Source organism: Pantherophis guttatus, chromosome 2 (assembly GCF_059756535.1).
Source record: "Pantherophis guttatus breed Tessera chromosome 2, ASM5975653v1, whole genome shotgun sequence".
NCBI classification, from domain to species: Eukaryota; Metazoa; Chordata; class Lepidosauria; order Squamata; family Colubridae; genus Pantherophis; species Pantherophis guttatus.
In genome coordinates this window covers 187,250,627-187,272,161 of record NC_142064.1, presented here as the reverse complement: position 1 = coordinate 187,272,161, position 21,535 = coordinate 187,250,627, and the positions used below count along the sequence as shown (strand labels likewise).

The 21,535-nt window shown below is 36.8% G+C and overlaps 1 protein-coding gene across 3 annotated transcripts in view; it reads left to right on the top strand.

Moving 5' to 3' along the window:
- SH3RF2 (SH3 domain containing ring finger 2) overlaps nucleotides 1-21,535 on the top strand; it is a 100,371-nt gene that overhangs the window by 74,093 nt on the left and 4,743 nt on the right. For all 3 annotated transcript variants that reach the window (XM_034405015.3, XM_034405023.3, XM_087887426.1), the window contains exons 6-9: nucleotides 4,413-4,507; nucleotides 5,482-5,652; nucleotides 18,260-18,471; nucleotides 20,463-20,815. In XM_034405015.3, coding sequence (XP_034260906.1) covers nucleotides 4,413-4,507; nucleotides 5,482-5,652; nucleotides 18,260-18,471; nucleotides 20,463-20,815 — 831 coding nt within the window. The remainder of the gene's footprint in view (nucleotides 1-4,412; nucleotides 4,508-5,481; nucleotides 5,653-18,259; nucleotides 18,472-20,462; nucleotides 20,816-21,535) is intronic.

The following is a 21,535-nucleotide window of genomic DNA, read 5'->3' as shown; positions in this document are numbered from 1 at the left end:
CAGAAAAATCTTAATTTCGAAATTAGAGATTATTATCAAAGAACCCTTTAATAGCAAGAGACGTCACATTTCATTTCCAATGAATGAATGAATGAATGAATGAATGAATGAATGAATGAATTAATTAATGAGCAGTTTCATTCATGTTAAACTACTACAAACAACAGTTGGGGCATTTAATTCAGATTGATACCATTTCATTGGAAGAGAAGGTTGAAGTACACCTATCCTGGGAAACAGAAAAAAAGATTTTTCCAGTTGAATGGCCCCAAGCTGTTATTAGTCCTATGCATATAGCAACACTATGTTGAGTGCAAAATGAACCATAGAACTACCTTAAGTATAGGGAAATTAGTGATAGGTTTACTATGCACAGTACCCAGAATAAAGAAATTCAAAAATCCATAATCAGAAAGCCCACTTAGTTGGCTTGAAATTTAAAGGGATTAACTAAATTCATGGAGAAGAGGCCTCTCAACAGCTAACAATTCAGAGTTCTTACATTTAACATTAGCTATTAGACCCATGTAGACATTTTTATGAGATTATGCAGCTGTTTTCAGAAGTGCTGCCAAAACCCTCCCCATCTCATGCTGCACTCTTTGTTCACATGGCTAGTATTTCATGGTGCCAGTATATAATGTGCCAGAATTTTCCCATCTGTTCATATGCATATATAGATGCTGGATTTGGTACAATGGCCAACAGCAAAATGTGCTTTCCGGAAGCAGCCAGGATAGCAAAGGCTATTTGGTAGTTGCCAGTAGAAGCAACTGCCAGTTTACAGAAAGGGAAACCAAACAGCTGCATCAGGAAGGGGGCTGTGGTTTTTTTTTTCTCAGGCAGGTGATTAGGTTGTCTAGGAAAAACAAAATAAAAATGATTTACTTGTATTTTTAGTGACTAATAACAAGAAAGATGCAGGTGGGTTTTTTCTGACATTGGAGGCAAAAATATTTGATTCAGCCTTTGAATTCAGCGATCGTTCAATTCACTTGTTTACTTTAAACCAGGGGTGTCAAACTCGATTTCATTGAGGGCTGCACCAGAGTTATGTTTGACCTTGAGGGAGAGTGGGGGGATCATGGCCAGAGTGGGTGTAGCCAGCTCAATATTACTCATGTCGGGGGTGCCTGTGGCGGCCTGAGCGCTCCTCCAGTGAAAATGGGCTCCCGAGCTCTGTTTTCGCCTGAGACCGCCTCCTGCAACTCTCTGCCACTGAAAACAGAGCTCGGGAGGGCCACCCATGGCCCTCCCAAGCTCCTTTTTCTCTGGCAGAGGCACCATGGGCTGATCCTTTGCTATTTCCAGGGTGGCCCCATGGGCCAGATCTTTTTTTATATATAAAAGTTTTTTTTTTATTTTTTACACAAACAAAGAATGCATTTTTTCTGAACAGAGTATTGGCCGAGTCACAAATTTGTACAGCTTTTAGTTATCTCCAACACAATTTATATATTTCAGTTTTTGCCATAATATTCTTTCTCTCTAGTTTTTATTTTATTTTCCTTGTTTCTTCTGATATATAACCAATATTACCATTTGCCCTAATCTTAATCAATTTTCCCCCCTTACTTTCTCCAAATTAAATCCTTTAATTTGAAATCCATCATTTTTCTAATAGTTAACCTTAACTCTAAGTCATCCTATTCAAATATTTCCCCATTGCTCCCTTTTCACAACATAATATAATTACAAGTGTTTTCCCTAAATCCCATTATTCCAATCACAAATATTTTTCTTTGTCAACTTATCCAAATACTACAATCAAATATCTTACTACAATTCACTTAAATATATAACATTACAATAATTTGTTTCTTTTTCTCAGTTCCCATTGTTTTTTCACATAAACCCACAGGCCAGATCTAAGTACCCCACAGGCCAGATCTGGCCTGCAGGCCTTGAGTTTGACACCCCTACTTTAGACAATGCCCGGCAGATAATTAGGCATCTGTGACACAAGATCAAATTTTCCTCTATACAAGAGAAAGAGAATGTCTATGACAACCCCCAAAGTACAATGAATATACATTCACCTTCAAAGTCAGACAAACTATCCAGTGATAGAAACACACAAAAAGGTCCATCCTGACAAGTATTTGTAGAAATCCTGTTTAACAAATTAATTTCTTTATAACTTTTCTGCCCTGTCCACAACTGATAAATAATCCCATATTTACCAGGATGAATAAGTAGCCATAAATAACTCCTGTCACATTTGATTAACGGATTAACTGAAAATAACTATGTAAATTTCCTTCTAGAATTCTAGAATTTCACTACAATATTGAAAATCATCCCAGAGTCATGAAATCAACTTTTTAACTGGTTTTATAACAGGAATATGCTGGGCAGCCCACTTTCATAGTGTCACTAACAACTGAAGGCCAAAACAGGGAGAAGTTTGCCTGTTTTTATGGAACTTATTGAATAACACACACACACACACACACAAATAAACCACTACTTCCACCGCCAACACAGAGATAACGATCAAGTCAAGCCAAGATTTACCCAGCCAGCTTTCATGTTTAAGGCAGGACTAGAGTTCATGGTCTCCCAATTTCTAGTGTGGTGTCTTACAACTGAGTGTAAAACTGGCTCTCAAACTAAGATTACTGTCAATCAATATGGTTGCCTGTTATAGCATATAAGAGCAGAGCTCTCTGCTCTTATGAGCTTGCAAATTATAATACAGTTGTTTGACCTGGTTTGCAAGCTGCAGCGATTCAATTATTCATCACAATTATCTAACCATGGTTTATTGAATATACCACAACTGATTAAAGTCCACACAACTTGCTTAGCAGAATAGAACCAAGCAGAATAGCACAGATGTGTTTGTATAGCGTGCTCAATTCTTAATGAGGGTTTGCGCCTCACAGTTGTTGTACTTCTCTAAAGTAAAAATCACAGAAACAGAGAGGTGAGCTAATGAGCAATACATATTTATATGTAACTGCTTTTATTTTTTTTAGGGCAAAAGTTTGAAAAATTGCATGGTATTTTGTTTTTAAAAGTGATAATGGCGCAAGACTTCTATATCAGATGAAATCTACAGTGGGAGAGTGAAGCTGATGGAGCTGGCTGGGATGGTGAAACTGATGGCTCTGAAAGACATTAGCTAAATTTAATACAGTTAGAAAGCCCTTTTGGACTGTTTGCATGAAGCAGAAAAAAACAAAATCATGAATATGGATTTGTGTATTAGTAATACTTATAGATTATTTTTTAAAATGGAGGTTACATGGTCATTGTAGAGCAAGAGCTGAACTCAAGTTTTATTTATATCTGTTTTACAAGAAGTCAGAAGTCATTTTTATGTTTGTATTTTTGTTTTTATATTTTTTTTATTTTATTATATATCTCTCTGTCACTTCTATCCATTTTCTGTCTTCCTTTATTGATTTTCTATGAGTTTTTTATTTTTTATTTTTAAAAAAACTTTAATAAATTTATATAATACAATCAAAGCAGTTTTGGTGTGCCATTAAACGAAGGATATTTTTTTTAAGGCCTGCCAAAGTAAGCAAAGTTAAATTAAATGACTAGCCCAGTTTTCTCGACCTTTGTCACTTAAAGATATCTTAAAACCAGGGTAAAATCCACTTACCTTCACTAGCGGTTTGCAAATGTGAGCACACGCGCCTCCTCTACGCATGCGCAGAGCCTTCTGTGCATGCTCAGAGGGTCAAAAATGGGACGTGATAACATCTGGGCAGGTGGGCAGAGCCTCCCGACACCAGTATTACAGGTTCACCCAAGCCGGATAGAACTGGCTGAATTTTGCCACTGTTTAAAACATCTTAGGATGTCACTTTTGCCCCTTTTTAAAAAAGAAACTTTAAAATGGAGGGAAGAGGTTAAGAAGTATGACCCAGAAAGTTCCAGAAGTCCTTGGAGGTTCTGAGGTATGGCCTTGGAGACCATTGCACATGATCCAAGAGTTGCTCATGTATATTAAATTAATATCTATAAAAGAATAGAACTAAAACACAAAGCCCAGTGAAATTCAGATAATTTCTAAACCGTAAGCAAATACAATTTATTCAGTACACAGAGGTTTATTCAATATATCGGAGTCATTGAAACTTATGCTTAATAGCCACATAATATCTACTAACTTTTTGTACACTGAGCAGAGTAGTTGAAAGATGGGAATCTGGAAGGATACCACATCTGAAGTCTTGCCAGGGAAATACATCTCTGGTGTGGCCTGCTTATTCTTCTTCAGTTCCAATCTGCAGAGGTGATAAAATGTTTGAAGTTCCCTGGAGACATCTGACTATAACTTCTACCAGGGTGAATCAATTCTGCCAGCCACATGAAGGACATTCCGTTTTACCTTCATGACATCCTGTGGAAGGAAACTAGAAGAGCTTTCATTTGAATATTTTTTTTTTTTACAGGTCAGCCCTTTCTGTTACGTGGAACCTGAATCCATGGGGCATTCTACAGCCATTGTCAGTCTTCCCCACTTACAGCAAAATCTATCTTTGAATATGTACGTACATATAATCCTTATTAATTTCTTAAGGATAACATTTTTGTGGGGCCAGAAGATGCTATTGCCTAGCAACTACAGTACATGGTCTGGAATGAAGGTTGGGCCAAAATGCCCAAAAGTGACAATACCAGAAGGCATTTTAAAAAAATAAATTCACGAGTTCCCTTTTCATAAATATGCTATACTAGCATTTTGTTAAAACTGAGGTAAACATCATTCTAGAATTACTCTACTTTTATACCTTAAATTAGCTTCCAAACACCTGACATGAAATATAAAGCTCGCTGTCAGAAGAGACAGATCTGTTTAATTTAAATGAAAAATCATTAGGAGTAGCATGTGAATATTATGCCTTTTAATATACAGGATCCACAAAACCCTAACACTGTTTGCTGGAGCAGCTAATTACTGCAATGTCATGTGTCAAAGAAATACTTGGATTTGGATGACAGATCTAAAACCCAAAAGAGCTGATGCTGAATCTTAATATGTAATTTCCTGATGCTAATAAACAGTGCAATTATTCTGCGTTCAAAGGAAGATGGTCTTTTTGTGTGCAAGTGTATGGGTGTTTAACTCCTTTTGTTCCAGACCGTGTTTTTCTTTCTCCAATCTGGGATCCTAGCCTAAAGCTTAATCTTGGACTGAATACATCATGCCGATTATGCCAACCCACTTAGAAATGCCCTACATATTGCTAGGTAGGGATCCATTTGGCATTCTTGACAAGTTGTCTGTTCTTAAATCTGATATAATATTCACCAGAGCATTCCCGATTGTGTAACAGAAGTGTTACATAAAGAAGCTTCAGAGGCATTGCTCTGGTTTAGCACAAGGCACAAGAGCAGCTTCTGGTGTGGCCTGAAAGCAGAGTGTTGTGTCATACCCTCATTATGTTGCATAAATGAAACTATTTTTTTTTTTAAACCAGTACCTGGTGCTTTACTTTCTCATTCTTTATGTTTCAATAGGTCCGTCGCTTTGCACTCCTATACAGCTCACAGTCCGGATGAACTCAACCTGCAAAAAGGAGAAGGTGTTCGTGTTTTGGGGAAATACCGTGAAGGTTGGCTAAAAGGAATGTCACTGATCACAGGAAAAGTCGGAGTCTTCCCCAGCAATTACGTTGCTCCATTTTTCAGGTTTGACCTATGCTTTGTATAGATTGAGAGATGTAGTTGAAAATTGGAGAAATATCTGGAGAGGGACTCTTCCACAGCAGGGGGGAAAATGCCATTGTGGCGCTTGAATTAGTTTAAGATGAGTGAATAAGATTGGATGGTAGTGCTGCCTACATACATTTATCTCCTGATGACATGTAACCTTAATGCATCTGCCTGGAACTAATTTGGCCAAAAAGAAACAAAACATCAGTTTTGACTGCTAAGTTTCTTTCCCCCCACCCTTTCTGGATCTGGAAAATAGTTATATATTGTATCTCCTAATCATTATATGTGTTTTTCCTTTTCCGTAGCATAAAAGTTGAACTATACAGTAGTACCTAAAAATAATATTTTGTAGCTACATGGGAGTGAACAAATCAGTAAGGACTAGTATTTAGATAGTACAAACATGCTGAGTGTATGAAGGCCAGATGCATAAATTTCTGTAAAGAATCTGTATAAAAACAGTCACAGGTCAGTTGCTCGTATGATACTGAAATACCAACCCAAAGCTTGGTCTTCTTGCTATCCAGGATTCTCTTTTATTTTATTTTTAATGAATAGCTTATCATTGGTACTATACATATAATTACTCGTTCAAAGGGATAATTAAATCAAAGCTATGCATTTACTAATTGAAACAATGCATTTGCTACAAAATGTTGCTGTAGATCAGCACAAGGCCACAGAAGGACTAATTTGTTTTTGTTTGTGTGCAAGCAAATAAACAAGAATTGAGGTCTCTGGATACCCCAGTGAGAAGCTGATCCAGGGGAAAGCATCCACAGTCAATGAAACATTTTTTTTTATTTATTTATTTTTGCAGCGTTTGCTATGCAGGGTGTTTTTATGGGTAATTAAATAACCATTAGGAAACCTTTTTAACGAAAACCTTTATAAACTACTCGTTTGTGGCGTAGAAAGAAATGTGTTAATTTTAAAGATAACACATTTCTTTCTATGCCACAAACGAGTAGTTTATAACGCATTTCCTTAAATGCATGAAGGACTGCCATGGTTGAGCAATGCTCAGGACAGATCTCAAGGTGAATTTAGGGATAGAAATGACATTACAACAATTTCAGTCCGGAAGATGAAATAGTAAATTACTATTACCTTCTGCAAGGTTGCAAGTTTTCATAAGACGTGTAGAAACTCCTACAAAGGCTTGGTTAACCTCCCCATTATTTACTCTTTTGAACCACATATTTTTAAAATGAAGCATATTTATTCTTTAACCCATTCAGGGACATCTAAGCTAAATAACCAAAAAACTCAGTAAGAACTATTATATTTATGGAAATGAACACACCACTTTTCCCCATGAAAACTGCACCTTGACTATCATCTCTCACTGTCCTACGATTTTTCAAAATCTTGTCACCTAGAATCCCCAGTAGAAAGGAATGGGGATAAGGAATATTTTAAAAGGTAAGAAAAATGGAAAAAAGAATTTTAAAAAACAGGAAGGGGGAGAGGAGAAGCAGCTTGTTTATGTCCAAGCCTTGTTTATGATGTCCAAATTATTAAGAGTTATTTACAAAGACTGGTATATCAAGTCCTGTTAGCTACTTTGCTTACATAAGAGCCTTCATGTTCAGAGATAACTTATTTTGGTATTCTGTATTGTAAGCTACCTTGAATGTTGAAATGAGCAAAACATCAAGTTATAAATTCAATAATAAATAAATAAAATATATCAGATCAAGATGGACAAACCATATGGGAATTATGTTGCCTTCATGCTATAGCTTTCTGAGAGGTATAGTATCTGGCTATAAAAATGGTTGCTCAATTAAATTGAGTCTTAGTCCCATCTCACACAGCACGAAATATGCCTCTAAACTATTTATTTCCTTGCTTACTCAGTTATTTACTTACAGTATTTTATATCCTATATTGCTTGCTCTCTAAGGACTCCCAATTGCTTACAAAATTGAACATAAAATCGCTAAATAATTAAGTTCAAACATAACTACATAAGCGTGCTAATGTCCATATGATGCAGTCATGCTTAGTTCCAGAAATCATAAATACTTAACAATAATTAAAAGCTTTGCAGGAAACCTTGCATTTCAGAGTTTCATCAGGGACAGGGCTATTAAGAACTCTGGAAGCAAGTTATTCCACAAGGGTGGAGCATAAACTGAAGCACACCGATTTTGTCTGCCTCCCCCCTCTAGTTTTACAGGGAGTGGGAATCAATATCTCAACTTACAACAAACACACCAAATCCATTCACCCTGAATTAGCTGAAACAAAAATCAAAGGAAATTTAATGAACACAGAGGCTCTTATCTTTTAGGTTACTTTGACTTAATGGACTCTAGTGGTGAGGCTAACTAGGAATAATAAAACATCTACAAAACTGCATGTTCCCCATCCTTTAGTCAGACTATTGAGACAATAAAAACGTATTTTCTACACAGTTTTATTTCACCAGAGGAAACCATTCTTACAATAGTTTTTATAATTTAGAGATTTTTCTCATCTTTGGCGGTTCTGAAAAATTAACTCTTGAGTAGTTTTAGTTTCTTGTTCCATATATTAAAGTTAGATGACAATATGCCTGAGGTCCTGTATAAAGCTGAAGCTACAGTTGAAAGCATGTGGAGATAAATTCCCTAATGCCCTAAATATGTTCTGTTTTAATATGAAATCTGTTGCAATATTTTCAGGATCAGACTCAATAAAGATAATAGGAGTTAGAGCTTTAAATATATTTCTTTTTAATTATGATAGGCATTCTATATTCACTGAATATTCAAGGTAGAAGCAATGAGAATGGTGAGGGTGGCTCCTTATATATACAAGGGGTGGAGCTAGGAATGGGAGTGGTAAGTTATGAATACATTAAAGTCCAAAGAATAAGTTAACCTCTGATGTTCCATATATACATTATTTACACATTGGAGAATAAGGCATTTACATCTGACAAATCCCCCTCTAAATGCCGGTTCGTTACACAACACCAATTACATTCTGATTCAGGACAATATAATACATATAATTTAGAAGTTAAATATTTGTGTTGTTTAGAAGGTAAGGGTTTTGTTAATATGTCAGCTAATTGTTCAGAAGTATCGCAATGTATTGCTTTAATGAATCCGTCTTGAGACAGTTGTCTCACATGCTTAAACTTTATATCAATATGCCTGGACCTTTGTCCAATTGCATCGGATCTGGATATTTCAATGGCCGCTTTATTGTCTTCATGCATAATAAATGGTAAAGTGGGTTTCTTCCAAACATCAGTGATCAGATCATTGAACCATACAAGGTTATTTGCAGCCTTGGACAAACAAACATATTCCGCTTCTGTAGTAGAAGTGGCTACTAGTTCTTGTTTACCAGTATACCAGTAAACTGGACAATCATTCAATAGAAAAACATAACCAGAAGTACTCTTTCTGCATGATGTATCACCAGCCCAATCTGCATCAGCATAACAAGTAATTTTTGGTTCTCTGTCATTATTGGGTTCCAGCATTAAACAAAAATCTAATGTACCCTTCAGATATCTTAGAATTCTTTTGACAGCTTCCCAATGATACAAGGTTGGTTTACTAACATATCTTGACAATAGGTTGAGAGGTAATGCAATATCTGGCCTAGTCCAATTAGATATATAAAGGAGTGAACCTATAACTGATCTGTAAAATGTGTTGTCTTTAAACTCAGGGGAAGATTCATCAGTGTTTCTAAGAAAATCAGTTTGCATAGGGGTGTCACAGGTTTTGGCATTATTTAAGTTACATTTGTTTAGGAGTTCGATGATTTTATCTTTCTGTGTAAGTTTAAATCCCCTTTTAGTTTTGTTAATTTGCACACCAAGGTATTTATTCACTTTACCCAGAGATTTCAGTGAGAAGTGTTCATTTAACTTATTTACAAAGATTTCCCTGCTCTCTTTATGCTTTCCAATGTATAAAATATCGTCCACGTAAATTAATACAAATTCAATATGATCATTACTCTTTTTTACAAAGAAACAATTATCAGCAGTGGTGGCGTTGAAATCCATGGTCTTAAGTACTTTTACCAAGCAATCGTACCATCTTTTGCCAGATTGCTTTAATCCGTACAGACTCTTATTTAATAACCAAATTTCGTTCTTATTAGTGTATTGACTGTGTGGTGCTCTTACATATATTTCCTTATCTAATTTTGCATGTAAGTATGCGGTCTGTATGTCATATTGGAATACGTCCAGATTGAGTGCAGATGCTACTACAAGGGCTGTTTTGACACTCTCTGTTCTCACTGTGGGTGAATATGTATCAGTATAGTCTTCTGGATATTTTTGTGCATAGCCTTGTGCAACTAGTCTAGCCTTGTATAAGGTATTGCCTCCTTCTAAGTTCTTAATTTTATAAATCCACCTGGTACCTATAATTGTTTTATCCTTAGGTGCGATCGCAGGTGTGAATACATTTAATCCTTGTAAACTTTCCATCTCTTTTTCCATAGCTAGTTCCCATTTTTCTCTTTCTTCATGTGGAAGTTTCAATACTTCTTCATATGTATTAGGTGTTATTTGTTCTCCATTCATATGCATTATGTAATCTTTGTATTTATTTGGTATTTGGTTTCTATTGTTTCTAATAGTTCTTTCAGGCTTGCTATGGTTATCATGCAAATATCTAGCTTCCTTTTTTGTTAATGTATCTGTCTTTATTTTATGCTGACTATTAGTCCAAGTTTTGGTTTTGTTCTTTTCTATAGTTGCTTTCCCTTTTGAGAAAACTATATTGATATCAGATTCTCTGCTTAATTTTATGGCACTTAGTATGTTGTGAGGTATTTCTGGGATTAATAATACCCCCTCTATTTTCCCTAGACCAGGCAAGGTCACATTTCCTTTGCCTAGTACTTGAACCTTTTCTTGATTAGCTACCTTTATCACAAACTTATCTTCTATAAATGAAGATAATATACTTTTGTTGTTGGTGGTGTGATTTGTTGCACCAGAATCAATAAGCCAATTGTTATTCTCATCCTGCTGTGTTCTGGTGCTGTCTTGTTCATTTAGCCCATTCAGTGACCCAGATTTCCTCTCTTTTGAATTTTCTCTACCCCCTCTACCTTCTTTGTAATTTGGTGGACTTCTATATTTGTGTCTATCTGTGGAAGTTTGTCTGTAATTATATTTGCTCCTATATTCTGGCCTATGTCTCTCTCTTGAGACTTTGGGACAGTCTCTTCTACTATGTTCCCTGGATCCACAATTGTAGCATCTAAAGGCCTCATTATGTTTATCTTGAAAGACTACTTTCCTAAAAGGTTTGTGGTCTGTTTGGTTACTGGATCGATTTTTTCTTGAATTGTCTTCTGCTATCAATTTGTTAGATAGACTTTCTATGGATAAATATCCCAAATTAATGGTATCTAAGTGTGACATAAAGCTATCCCATGATGGATCAAGTGAATTGATAATAACACTTTTCATTGTTTGATCTGAAATCACTTCCCCCCTCAATTGTAGCTCAGCTCTTATTTTGTTTAGATTTATCAAATGCTCACTTATAGAAACCCCTGGTTTTACTCTAGAGGAAAAGAAATCCTTAGACATTCTTGTGGTTGTAGCTATGCTATCGCTGTGAAATAGATTAAACATGCATTGAATTATTTCTGATACAGTTAGGTTTGGTTTGATGCTATGATACATTGCAGGAGACACGCTAGATATTATTATGAAAAATGCTCTATGATGTAAACAATCTATTTTTAAAGTCCAAGGTCTTCTTGGAGGGCTAGTTATAAAGAATAGTAAATTTTCTTTCATGAAAATAACCTGAAGCTGTTGATACCACTCTTGTAAATTAATGCCATCAATTCTAAGTTTTGGGAAGTCACTGGGTAAGTTACCTACATTATTCTGTCCATTACTTACAACCTGGGGCAGTCCGTGATCTCTCAAGTGCAGGAAATTACAGAACGGCATTGGGATGCTTGCAATGAGTCTGCGCGGTTCTCTGGCCAGTTCAAGTCCTTCTGGGTCGTCTACGTAGTTTCGCACATGCGCGTTGCTCATTTCTTCTTTGGTGGCGTCGTGGAAGGTTCTCTCCCTTTCAGCTCTCTCGATCCGCTCTTCCTCAGATGAGTCGGTCTCTGGCTCGGTTTTTGGGGTTCTGGTGGTGGCGACGGTTCTTTTCTTCTTTTTGTGTGCGTTGGTATTCGATCTTGTCTGTGGTGTAGGGCGAAATCGGCATGGCTCTCTGGGCTCGGGCGTCGTCGCTTTCGAAGTCAGGATGGGAGCGTGCAGGTCTTGAGTCGCCGGTTTGATTTCTTGCTTCTTCGTAGATGTCTTGGTAATTTTCAGTCTTGGCCCAAAAGCAGCAAAAAGTGTTTTCATTGCTGATTTTACTTGAGATTTTGTTAAATCGTCTTCACTTTCTGATTTTGGATCATCTGAAGAGTTTGAGACTTCTTTCTCACTTTCTTCGTCTGATAGTGTTTTTCGCGCCAGAAATTTTGAACTGAGCGTTTTGATTGGCTCTGCTCCATTCTCTTTTGAAGTTCGTTGAAACCAAGATGGCTGCCATTCAAAATTTCGCGCGGGATCACATCTTTTCTTTTTAACAACTATTTTCTCAGTAGTCATCTCACTTACGGTTTTTTGATCTTTGGGTTTTTCTTTAATGACGTTTTTCTCTCTCGCTGCTCCGCTGTTCTTCAGCATCTCCTGGAGGTCCGCGATGAGACTTTCATCATTCTTTTGGCTTTTTAGTATCTTTAATATCTCTGACCTGAGTTCGTTATTTTCTATTTCGATTTCTTTCTGGTCATTATTTTCACTCATTAGTTCTTCTTCTTCAGTGGTGTATTCTTCGGATTCTCTCGAAATCGCATTGGTGGATTCGTTGATCATCTCTTGATCAGTTTCTATTTCTTTTTTGTAGGCCCTGGTGTTGGGCCTATCTTTCTTGGACATTTTTAATTACTTATTGAGTCAATTAACCATCCTCTGCTACCAGATTGTTGCAATATTTTCAGGATCAGACTCAATAAAGATAATAGGAGTTAGAGCTTTAAATATATTTCTTTTTAATTATGATAGGCATTCTATATTCACTGAATATTCAAGGTAGAAGCAATGAGAATGGTGAGGGTGGCTCCTTATATATACAAGGGGTGGAGCTAGGAATGGGAGTGGTAAGTTATGAATACATTAAAGTCCAAAGAATAAGTTAACCTCTGATGTTCCATATATACATTATTTACACATTGGAGAATAAGGCATTTACATCTGACAAAATCAGCTCAAAGAAGCCTCTCTCCCCTCGAAATAGAAAATGGCTAATAGGGGTATGCTTAGCTGGCCAGACTATTCAGTAAAAAATGAGTTACTGAAGCAAACAAGTCACTTGGTTGAGATAGGTGGCCATAGAAATTGAATCAATCAATAAAAATAAAATAATTCAAGGTAGTACAGAAATATTTAGAAGAGACCTTGATGCAGGAACCTTGATCCAACGGTTAGAGAGGTTTATTTTAATGGAGAAAATAGTTATAAAACAGTGTTAGAAGGAAATTCCTTGCGTTTTCCAGTTATTATACTACTATGACTTCTCAGTTTACTCATTCAGCAATTTGCTTTCCAGTCTCAGCCTGTTCTTGAAAAGTGTCCTCTCAATCATCATTAACTGAAAAATAAGATAATCTGCCAGTAACCACCGTTAACTGAAAAGTAAAATATAATGTACTACTTAAGGATGAGTAAAACTGAGCTCGTCTTTCCATAAATGCTTCAGCAAAGTTTTTGATGTTTTTTCCTACATTTAGTGGAAAAAGCAAAATAGCTGAGCAGAATGTTAAAATATTCCAGATCTGAATTTGGGAATATTTTTTTTTCTGTCATTCTTTTAGAAATCAAAACAATAATTTGTAAAAGAATATGTGGTCTTCCCAGCAATTTTGATAAACTGTGTGTTCAGTTTATGGATAAAAGCCAGTTCTGAGAAGTATCAAGTTCTCACAATTTAGAGGTTCTTAATTTTAATTTCAAGCAGGTCTGGATTTCAACTCATAGATCCAAAATTGACTGTTTTAGGTTTTATTTAAAACAACTTCCAGACTTTCCCTTCCCGTCTTCTTTTGTAAATTTTTCCTTAAAGATAAGATATTACTTGTCTATTTCTCTCCAAGATGAGATTTATAAACACAAATGCAAATGAACCAGTTGTAAAAAATAAAATAAAATTAGAAATAGGTACAGGTTGAGAGCACCTTCTAAAATGAAAGCAAAATCTAACCTTAAATAAAATGTGGCTTCCTTTAGTGCCTAGTCTCCTTAATCAGAATGGATAATAGTAGAAGAGAAAGGACATATTTGCTCACAGTGCATCTCAACCATATTAGCTAGGCAACAAATGAGTTTGAATGGATCTCTCAAACTCTTATATTAATTTTGAGAGGACAATTTGTCATTCTTCAAAATGGTGTTTCTTGAGATGATTATGTTATGTTTGGATAACTGAATATTGTAATCCCTGAACATATGAACTTCAGGTAAACAGTGGAAAAAAAATGACAGGTTTTAGATTGTGGTTTGAGATGTGGAATGCTCAAACAGCTACCTAACTAACCATGTTATTACTTTATGCATTTCTTCCCATGTGTTTAAATGTTAAATGTTAAATTGCTCAATTTAAACTGGAAACACCAAGGCCGCTTTGGGTCCAGAATTATGCATGCTGATATACACTAAATTTCTTCCCAATAAGGAGAGTCAGTTATTCTTCATTTTTCAGGCACATTTTATTATGAGGTAGCCTCCAATCACACTCTGGCCAATAAAATCAACAATCCAACATAGATCCCAGGAGATTGGAAGCAGTTTTACAAAGTACCTTACTTATGAACACTAATATTGTACATCATCCTTTTGAAACAAGTTCATAATAAACTGACAACTTCAATATTGTGACGAATCATTGTCCCATGATTAAATCATTTTTTTCCAAAGCAAAAGCTAAGCTCTGTTATCAGAATGGACTACAAGCGATGTTTGTTCTCTTCTCCCTTAAAAAGAAGCACAAATACTGCTGTTTTAAGTTCACAGCAAATCAGGACCACCTAGGTTATTAAAACAACTCTGCTCATGCAGAAATTGCTGGCAGTCTCAACAATTTAACAAATTTAAGAGTTCTGTGACCTTGTTGGCCACGTCAGGGGAAAAACATGAGCAAAGAAACAATCAGATTGGACTGCAACAATTTTGGAAGGAAGAAGGGGTGGACCAGGGGTGAAATCCAGCAGGTTCTGACAGGTTCTGGAGAACCGGTAGCGGAAATTTTGAGTAGTTTGGAGAACCGGCAAATGCCACCTCTGGCTGGTCCCAGAGTGGGGTATGAATGGATATTTTACAATATCCTTCCCCCAGGAGTGGGGAGGGAATGGGGATTTTGTAGTATCTTTCCCCTGCCATGCCCACCAAGCCACGCCCACCAAGCCACACCACGCCCACCAAGCCACGCCCACAGAACCAGTAGTAAAAAAAATTGAATTTCACTACTGGCATGGACCCATAGTTGGAAAATAGAATTATAAGTAGGAAACAGAATAATTGATTGATTTTTGTCTTTCAAGACCATTGCTTCCTCAGTGCTTCATCAACAAGCTTTTTTAAGTATAAGCAGTAGACTCTGTTTGTTTTTTGCCAATTGGGCAACAGAGGTACAGTAATGCTGGCTGTTGATGAGGGGGGCATTTCACCTTAAAATTTTAATAATAAAGAATGATCCTTTCAGAATCAAGCCTAAATTGTTCATTCCTAATGCTTTCCCCCCTTAAAAGCAAAGCTTAATTAACATAGCTTGAAAGTTACTTTGTCAAAGCTCCCAATAGGGGTTACAGTAAAGAATCAAATACCAAATGGCATTAGACTGGCCACAGCCTTTATAATATACAACTGAAGATCAACCTTGCTTATAGAAGATCAACTGAAGCTTTCCATATTCACATAAGTGTTTGTCCCTTCCAAAGCTGTGTTCAAGCATAATTAAACTGCCTCAGGCCTTGGGTAAAGGTTCTGATATAAGTAGGTATTTCCTGTAATTGTTTAAAAATAGTTAACTGAGCTGCTCTTCAGTTCTACCCACTGCCTGAATATAAATACTTTTTCCTGCAGAGGGGTCTCCTTTTCAGTTATTAGCATATGTTCTGCTTGTGGGCCTCTAGAAATGTTTATTGTCCCTAGTACTATTAGAAAAGTCAGTCTGTTTGGGTCAGTGATGGTCCGTTCCCATAACTAGGCAAGATTCTGACTAATATCCTGTTTGTGCCTCTTTGTTTCTTGTTTCTTGCATGTTTGAAACATCCCTGTCCTTATAAGCTTTGCCTTAGGGACAATGTCCTCATGAAAATTGTGAGTTAGGCTGAAGAACAGTTCTAGACATAGTGATTTCACAGGCTCATTCTCCCTGACCATTGTTGTTGTTATTTTTGTTAGTTGTAAAGTCATGTCCAACCCATCGCAACCCCATGGACAATGTTCCTCCAGGCCTTCCTGTCCTCTATCATCCTCTGGAGTCCATTTAAGCTCACACCTACTGCTTCAGTGACTCCATCCAGCCACCTCAGTTTCTGTCATCCCGTTCTTCTTTTGCCCTCAATCTTTCCCAGCATTAGGCTCTTCTCCAGTGAGTTACTTCTCATTAGGTGGCCAAAGTATTTGAGTTTCATCTTCAGGGTCTGGCCTTCTAAAGAGCAGTCAGGGATGATCTCTTCTAGGACTGACTGGTTTGATTGCCTTGCAGTCCAAGGGACTCACAGGAGTCTTCTCCAGCACCATAGTTCAAAGGCCTCAATTCTTTGGTGCTCAGCCTTCTTATGGTCCAACTTTCACAGCCATTAGCTGACCATTAACCTCTCCAAAGCTTACCACTCCGAGTCACCAAATGGGTCCTTCTTTTTTATAGGAAACTGCTGCATTTGAAGGTTCCATCTCACACACGTTTGAAACCTGTTTTTGTCTACTGAAAAAAAATCAATTTATAAACTTTCCTTGTTATATTATTTTCTGGGAGACTGAATAAATTTTGCATCTGTTCCCATACACATCCCTCCATATAAACTACAAAACATTAAATTAACTCTCTATAATTATTATAGTTATTATCTTCGCAATCTTTTCCCTCCACTGATTTTTTTTATTTCTGAGTGATTTACTTGGGTAATGGATTATTTTGGTAATTCTGAATCATTACATAAATTGTCCATCCACAATCACTACCCATCTCCCATCCCACATTTTATTTAACATTGCTTGTTTTCAAGTAAATACCTTCAGCCTTATAAAGCAGAACTACAGATACCAGTCCCATTACCCTTTTCCACCCAGTCCAGTGGACAACTTTCTTTTAATTGTATAAGTGCATAGTGGGAAAAAATAAATTCTACAAATAATTGCAGATCTTTGATGAGGAGAATTGCAGCTATCTTACAGGCTAAACAGAGGAAGAAACATTTGTATGAGGCAGAGTAGAGCAATAGTAGACTAAAGCCAAAAGCTAAAAATAAACACACTTTAAAATATGATTAATTCAAATTAGCAGACTCGTCAGTCACAGAAGCTTGCAAGCATTCCCATACAATGAACGTGTTTAACCTGCTAAAGGATTTATGTTGTTAATATTTATCAAAGTAATAACTGCCTGTGGGGATACACCTGAATGGAACTGCATATTTTTGAATTCGATTTTTTAAAAATGTTTTGAATTTCAAAATTTCTTCAGTTTGAAACAGGCTGCTTTGATCTCTTAAGAAGTGATCCAATCTTATGTTGATGAAGATTCTCAGTCATCCAGATAGAGTGGTCTGGAAGTTGAGTCATGGTAACTGAACTTCTTGTTGGTTCAAAATATTTTGCTACTTCTCCAAGTCCCTTCTTCAGATTGAGCAAGTTGGTTAGAGGGACCCCATAGATGGGCTTGTTAGGTGAGTAGGCAGAGTAATGTTGGGATATAATGTTCCAACTCCAAAATCCTTTATCTTAGGTGGGTCATTAAGCCTATCCAGATTAGGTGAGAAATGAAACCTCTCTGGAGGACATATAGTTGCCATGATTATAACTTCCAGGCAATCCAACCTTATCTTACTAGACTCTTCAGAAAATAATCAAAACATGAATTGTAAGGTCCGAACAAAATGTCTCACTTTCTGTGAGAATCAGATGTTTCACATGCGATAGCACTTCAAATATTTATGGCTGGGTAGAAGAAGTAATAATAGACATGATCTATATATCATTAAAAGATGAGTCATCATGTTTTATTTTGCTTTGTGGAAATGTAAAACCTGCAACATTACAATTCTCAATGTCTGGAAGAATGATGGGTGAGAAAATCTGGTGTTTATTTAAATTAAAAAAAGATATGTAAGATTAAAATAATCTGCAAAAGTATTTTGGTTCAGAATGTACAAATGTTTGCTGTTGTGAAATGATCTGCCTTTTCTAATAAAAAGTAAATAAAATTCCTGAATTTGAATTGTAACATATGTTTCCTATGTAAATGACCTGAAAGGTATCTGCTTGCTAATGAATCACCTTTCTCCCTCTTTTTTTGCTCTCCCAAACAAACAGAAAATCCTCCAGCTTCCCTGATTCAAAGATGCCCTCCCTTTATGCAACTTGGACATTATCTACACTTTCATCCCAGGGAAGCATCTCAGGGAACCATCCAGGGCAAAGCAGATCTTTAAAATCTCTGGCTTCACCTGTGAGGAATCTCACTTTGCCCAGCGCTTCAGGGCACACGACATCACTGAGAAGAGGACGGAGTAGCAATAAGAAGAGTAAGTCCTAACATGAGAAACAAACAAGTGGGCCTGCTCCCCAAAGGCAGAGATATGACGAGAAATCTTTAATTATACATTAAAACGCAGGGTGAATGTAGTAAACATAATAAGCTGGATCAGAAGTCTGCCCTCCCAAAGACAAGAATGTATTTATACAGTGCCTAGAAGATCTGAAAAGTGTAGGAGGATCAAATGTTTAGACACTCTGTGACAGATAAATTTTTATGAGGGGAGAAATCAAGTTAAAATTCTATGCCTCCCTGCTATGTTCCATGTCTTTGTTTAGAGACTGAAGGGATAAAATAAGAAATGTTGGCAGCAACTTTAAAAATCTGATGCTATATGGTTCTTGGAAACTGAACAAGGCCAGTGTTCACTCCTGGAACAATATTTATGTAGAATTACTGTAGAGTTATATTGGCAGAAAATAATCTGCTAGGCACAAAAAATGAGCTTGGAGGAAAATAGTAACTATTATTAGGCATCATAATTGAACATGGTATTTTACAGTCCATTATATGCATTTGTTTTAGAACAAATGAAATGCTTAGCAGAATCCATTTGATTCAGTCTTCAAATTAAATGCACAAAGGGTATGAATGAGACTCTTACTAAGAACTCCTTTCTATACGCTTGTTTCTATTTGGGAATTGGTGAGTTATTCTGAAGCCTTTGTATCAGCATCTGAACAGTAAATACTCTCTTCTGCCTTCTTTATTACTAATACTTTGGGCATTTGTTATTCATTTGGGCATTCTAAGAAAAAATTGGGAGAGTCACCAAGAAACATCAAAGTTGGAGCTTTTGAATAGGTCACAATTTTTCTACATTCTGCCACAGAGCAGCATGTATAGGTGACACTTAGTTGCTCCCAATAGCTATTTTATTTAATCAATCTGCTGCAGCCAGTGCAAAGCAAGACAAATGACAATACAAAAAAAAATGGGGGGGTGGAGGCAAATAAAAACTACGAGTGATGAAACCAATGTGGTTTCTACAAATAAAAGAAATGAAATGAGTAATCAAGTGAAGCAAATTCCATGATCCCATTTACAAAGTACATAGTTAGAAAAACATGTCTGTGCTTCAGTCATTAAAAAAAATCCTTAGAGAGAGAAGAAAGACAAATACAACTTTAATTGGATGAATATATGCAAGCTCCAAGGCACATGCTGAGTACTTATTTCAGTTCAAACCTTCAACAAAATTCCTGCTGAAGCTTGAGTTTGAGTAGGTATTTAAAAAGAGGAGAGTAATATACGGGCATGTCTTCCTCTCTGTCAGACTATTGTTCATCTTAGTCCAGTGCTGTCTCCTCTGACTTGCTAGGGTTCCCAGTAAATATTTTTCATGTAAAGTCTAGACCAGTTGTCTCCAACCTTTCCAGTTCTGTGGACTGGCAGCAGTGGCATCAGTGAGGGGGGAGAGGGGGTGGTTTTGCATGTACTGCTTGCACAAATGTAGCTTCATGCATTTGTGCTCGCCCATCCCTTGCACATTCCTGTTCCCAATGAGCTGTGGATCGGTACCAAGCCACGAACTGGGGATTGGGGACCCTTGGTCTAGACTACTGAACTTGCATTTCTAGGATAAAACACTAAGCACTAAGGCAAAAGGGAAAATGAGTTGAATCAGTGAGACATATCATTTTCCTAGTAGCCAATGGAACGAGAGGAGCACAGATTAAGCTGCCTCCTGGGGTTCATTAGTTCTGGAGAGAATGAGCTTCAAACATGCTACATGCAAACCATGTGCTCTACTACAGTGTTAACTCACCCTTGTAACTTCCTAACAGCTCTTTGCGTTCTAGTAGCATGCCACATAGTGCTGATCAACCCAAAGTCTGGAATTCAGTTAAATCCTGCAATTCAATGAATTTCTCTCACCCTTTTTAATATGAATCCTCATATTATGAATTCTCAACAATGTGGTTTAGAAGAGCTTATTGTTATCTTAACCCTCCTCTCTTTAATTATTTGTCCTCCCAGGTGGATCTTTACAGAAACCTTTGCAACCAGGAGCCCTTATTCCTTTAACCAACTCTCTTCAGAGACATCCTCCAACTCCAGCACGATCTCAGCAAACTCCAATATATCAATCTATTTCCTCTTTGCCCCGAGGAGTTGGCATGGGTGATACAGGAATCAAACTGAGCATCTGTAATAATTCTTCCTTAGTGCTATTGCCCCGAAACGGAAATAGCAGAGCTCCTTCTGTGTGTAGCTCAGTCATTTTGGATACCAGTGAAGTCCCAAAGAATGAACTAGCTGTGAAACCACCTGTATCTGCTCCACCTTCCATTCTGGTGAAACCAGACACTTTGAAAAACACCACTGAGAAGGTAATAATAGAGTCTATCCCTGCAATAACAGAGTTATAGTTCTCAAATGTTAAGTTAATACCAACTATTGGCAATTTCTTTTGTAATAATTTAGTGGTATGTGTTATACTTTTGGGACCAAGACCCACATTTGGCCTATTAGCAATAGCACTTAGCAATAGCACTTATTTATTTATTTATTTATTTGTTTGTTTGTTTAAATTTCTATACCGCCCTTCTCCAATATAGGACTCAGGGCTTAGACTTATATACTGCTTCAGAATGCTTTACAGCACTCTCTAAGCGGTTTACAGAGTGAGCATATTGCTGGGTCCTCATTTTATCAACCTCAGAAGGACAGAAGGCTGAGTCAACCTTGAGCTGGTCAGGATCAAACTCCTTGCAGTGAGCAGAATTAGCCTGAAATACTGCATTCTAACCACTGCGCCACCAGGGCTCTTCATTGGAAAAAGTCTAAATTTAAATTAAACATAGTTGATATGTTTCCCTCATATCTAATGATTTCTCCTCTTCTAATCACATTAAGAATTATGAGTGAGAAATCACTCATGATTTCTCAGGAAGCAGTTCTCAACCAGGTAGACAAATCTACCTTATTTTTTCAATAAAAACACCAAGTGTATACAATATACAGACTGTTTTCCTAACACATATGAAATCGTCCTTATTCCTGAAGATTATATTTTGGAGTTAAATATGTTTAAGACTGAAGTTAACTGG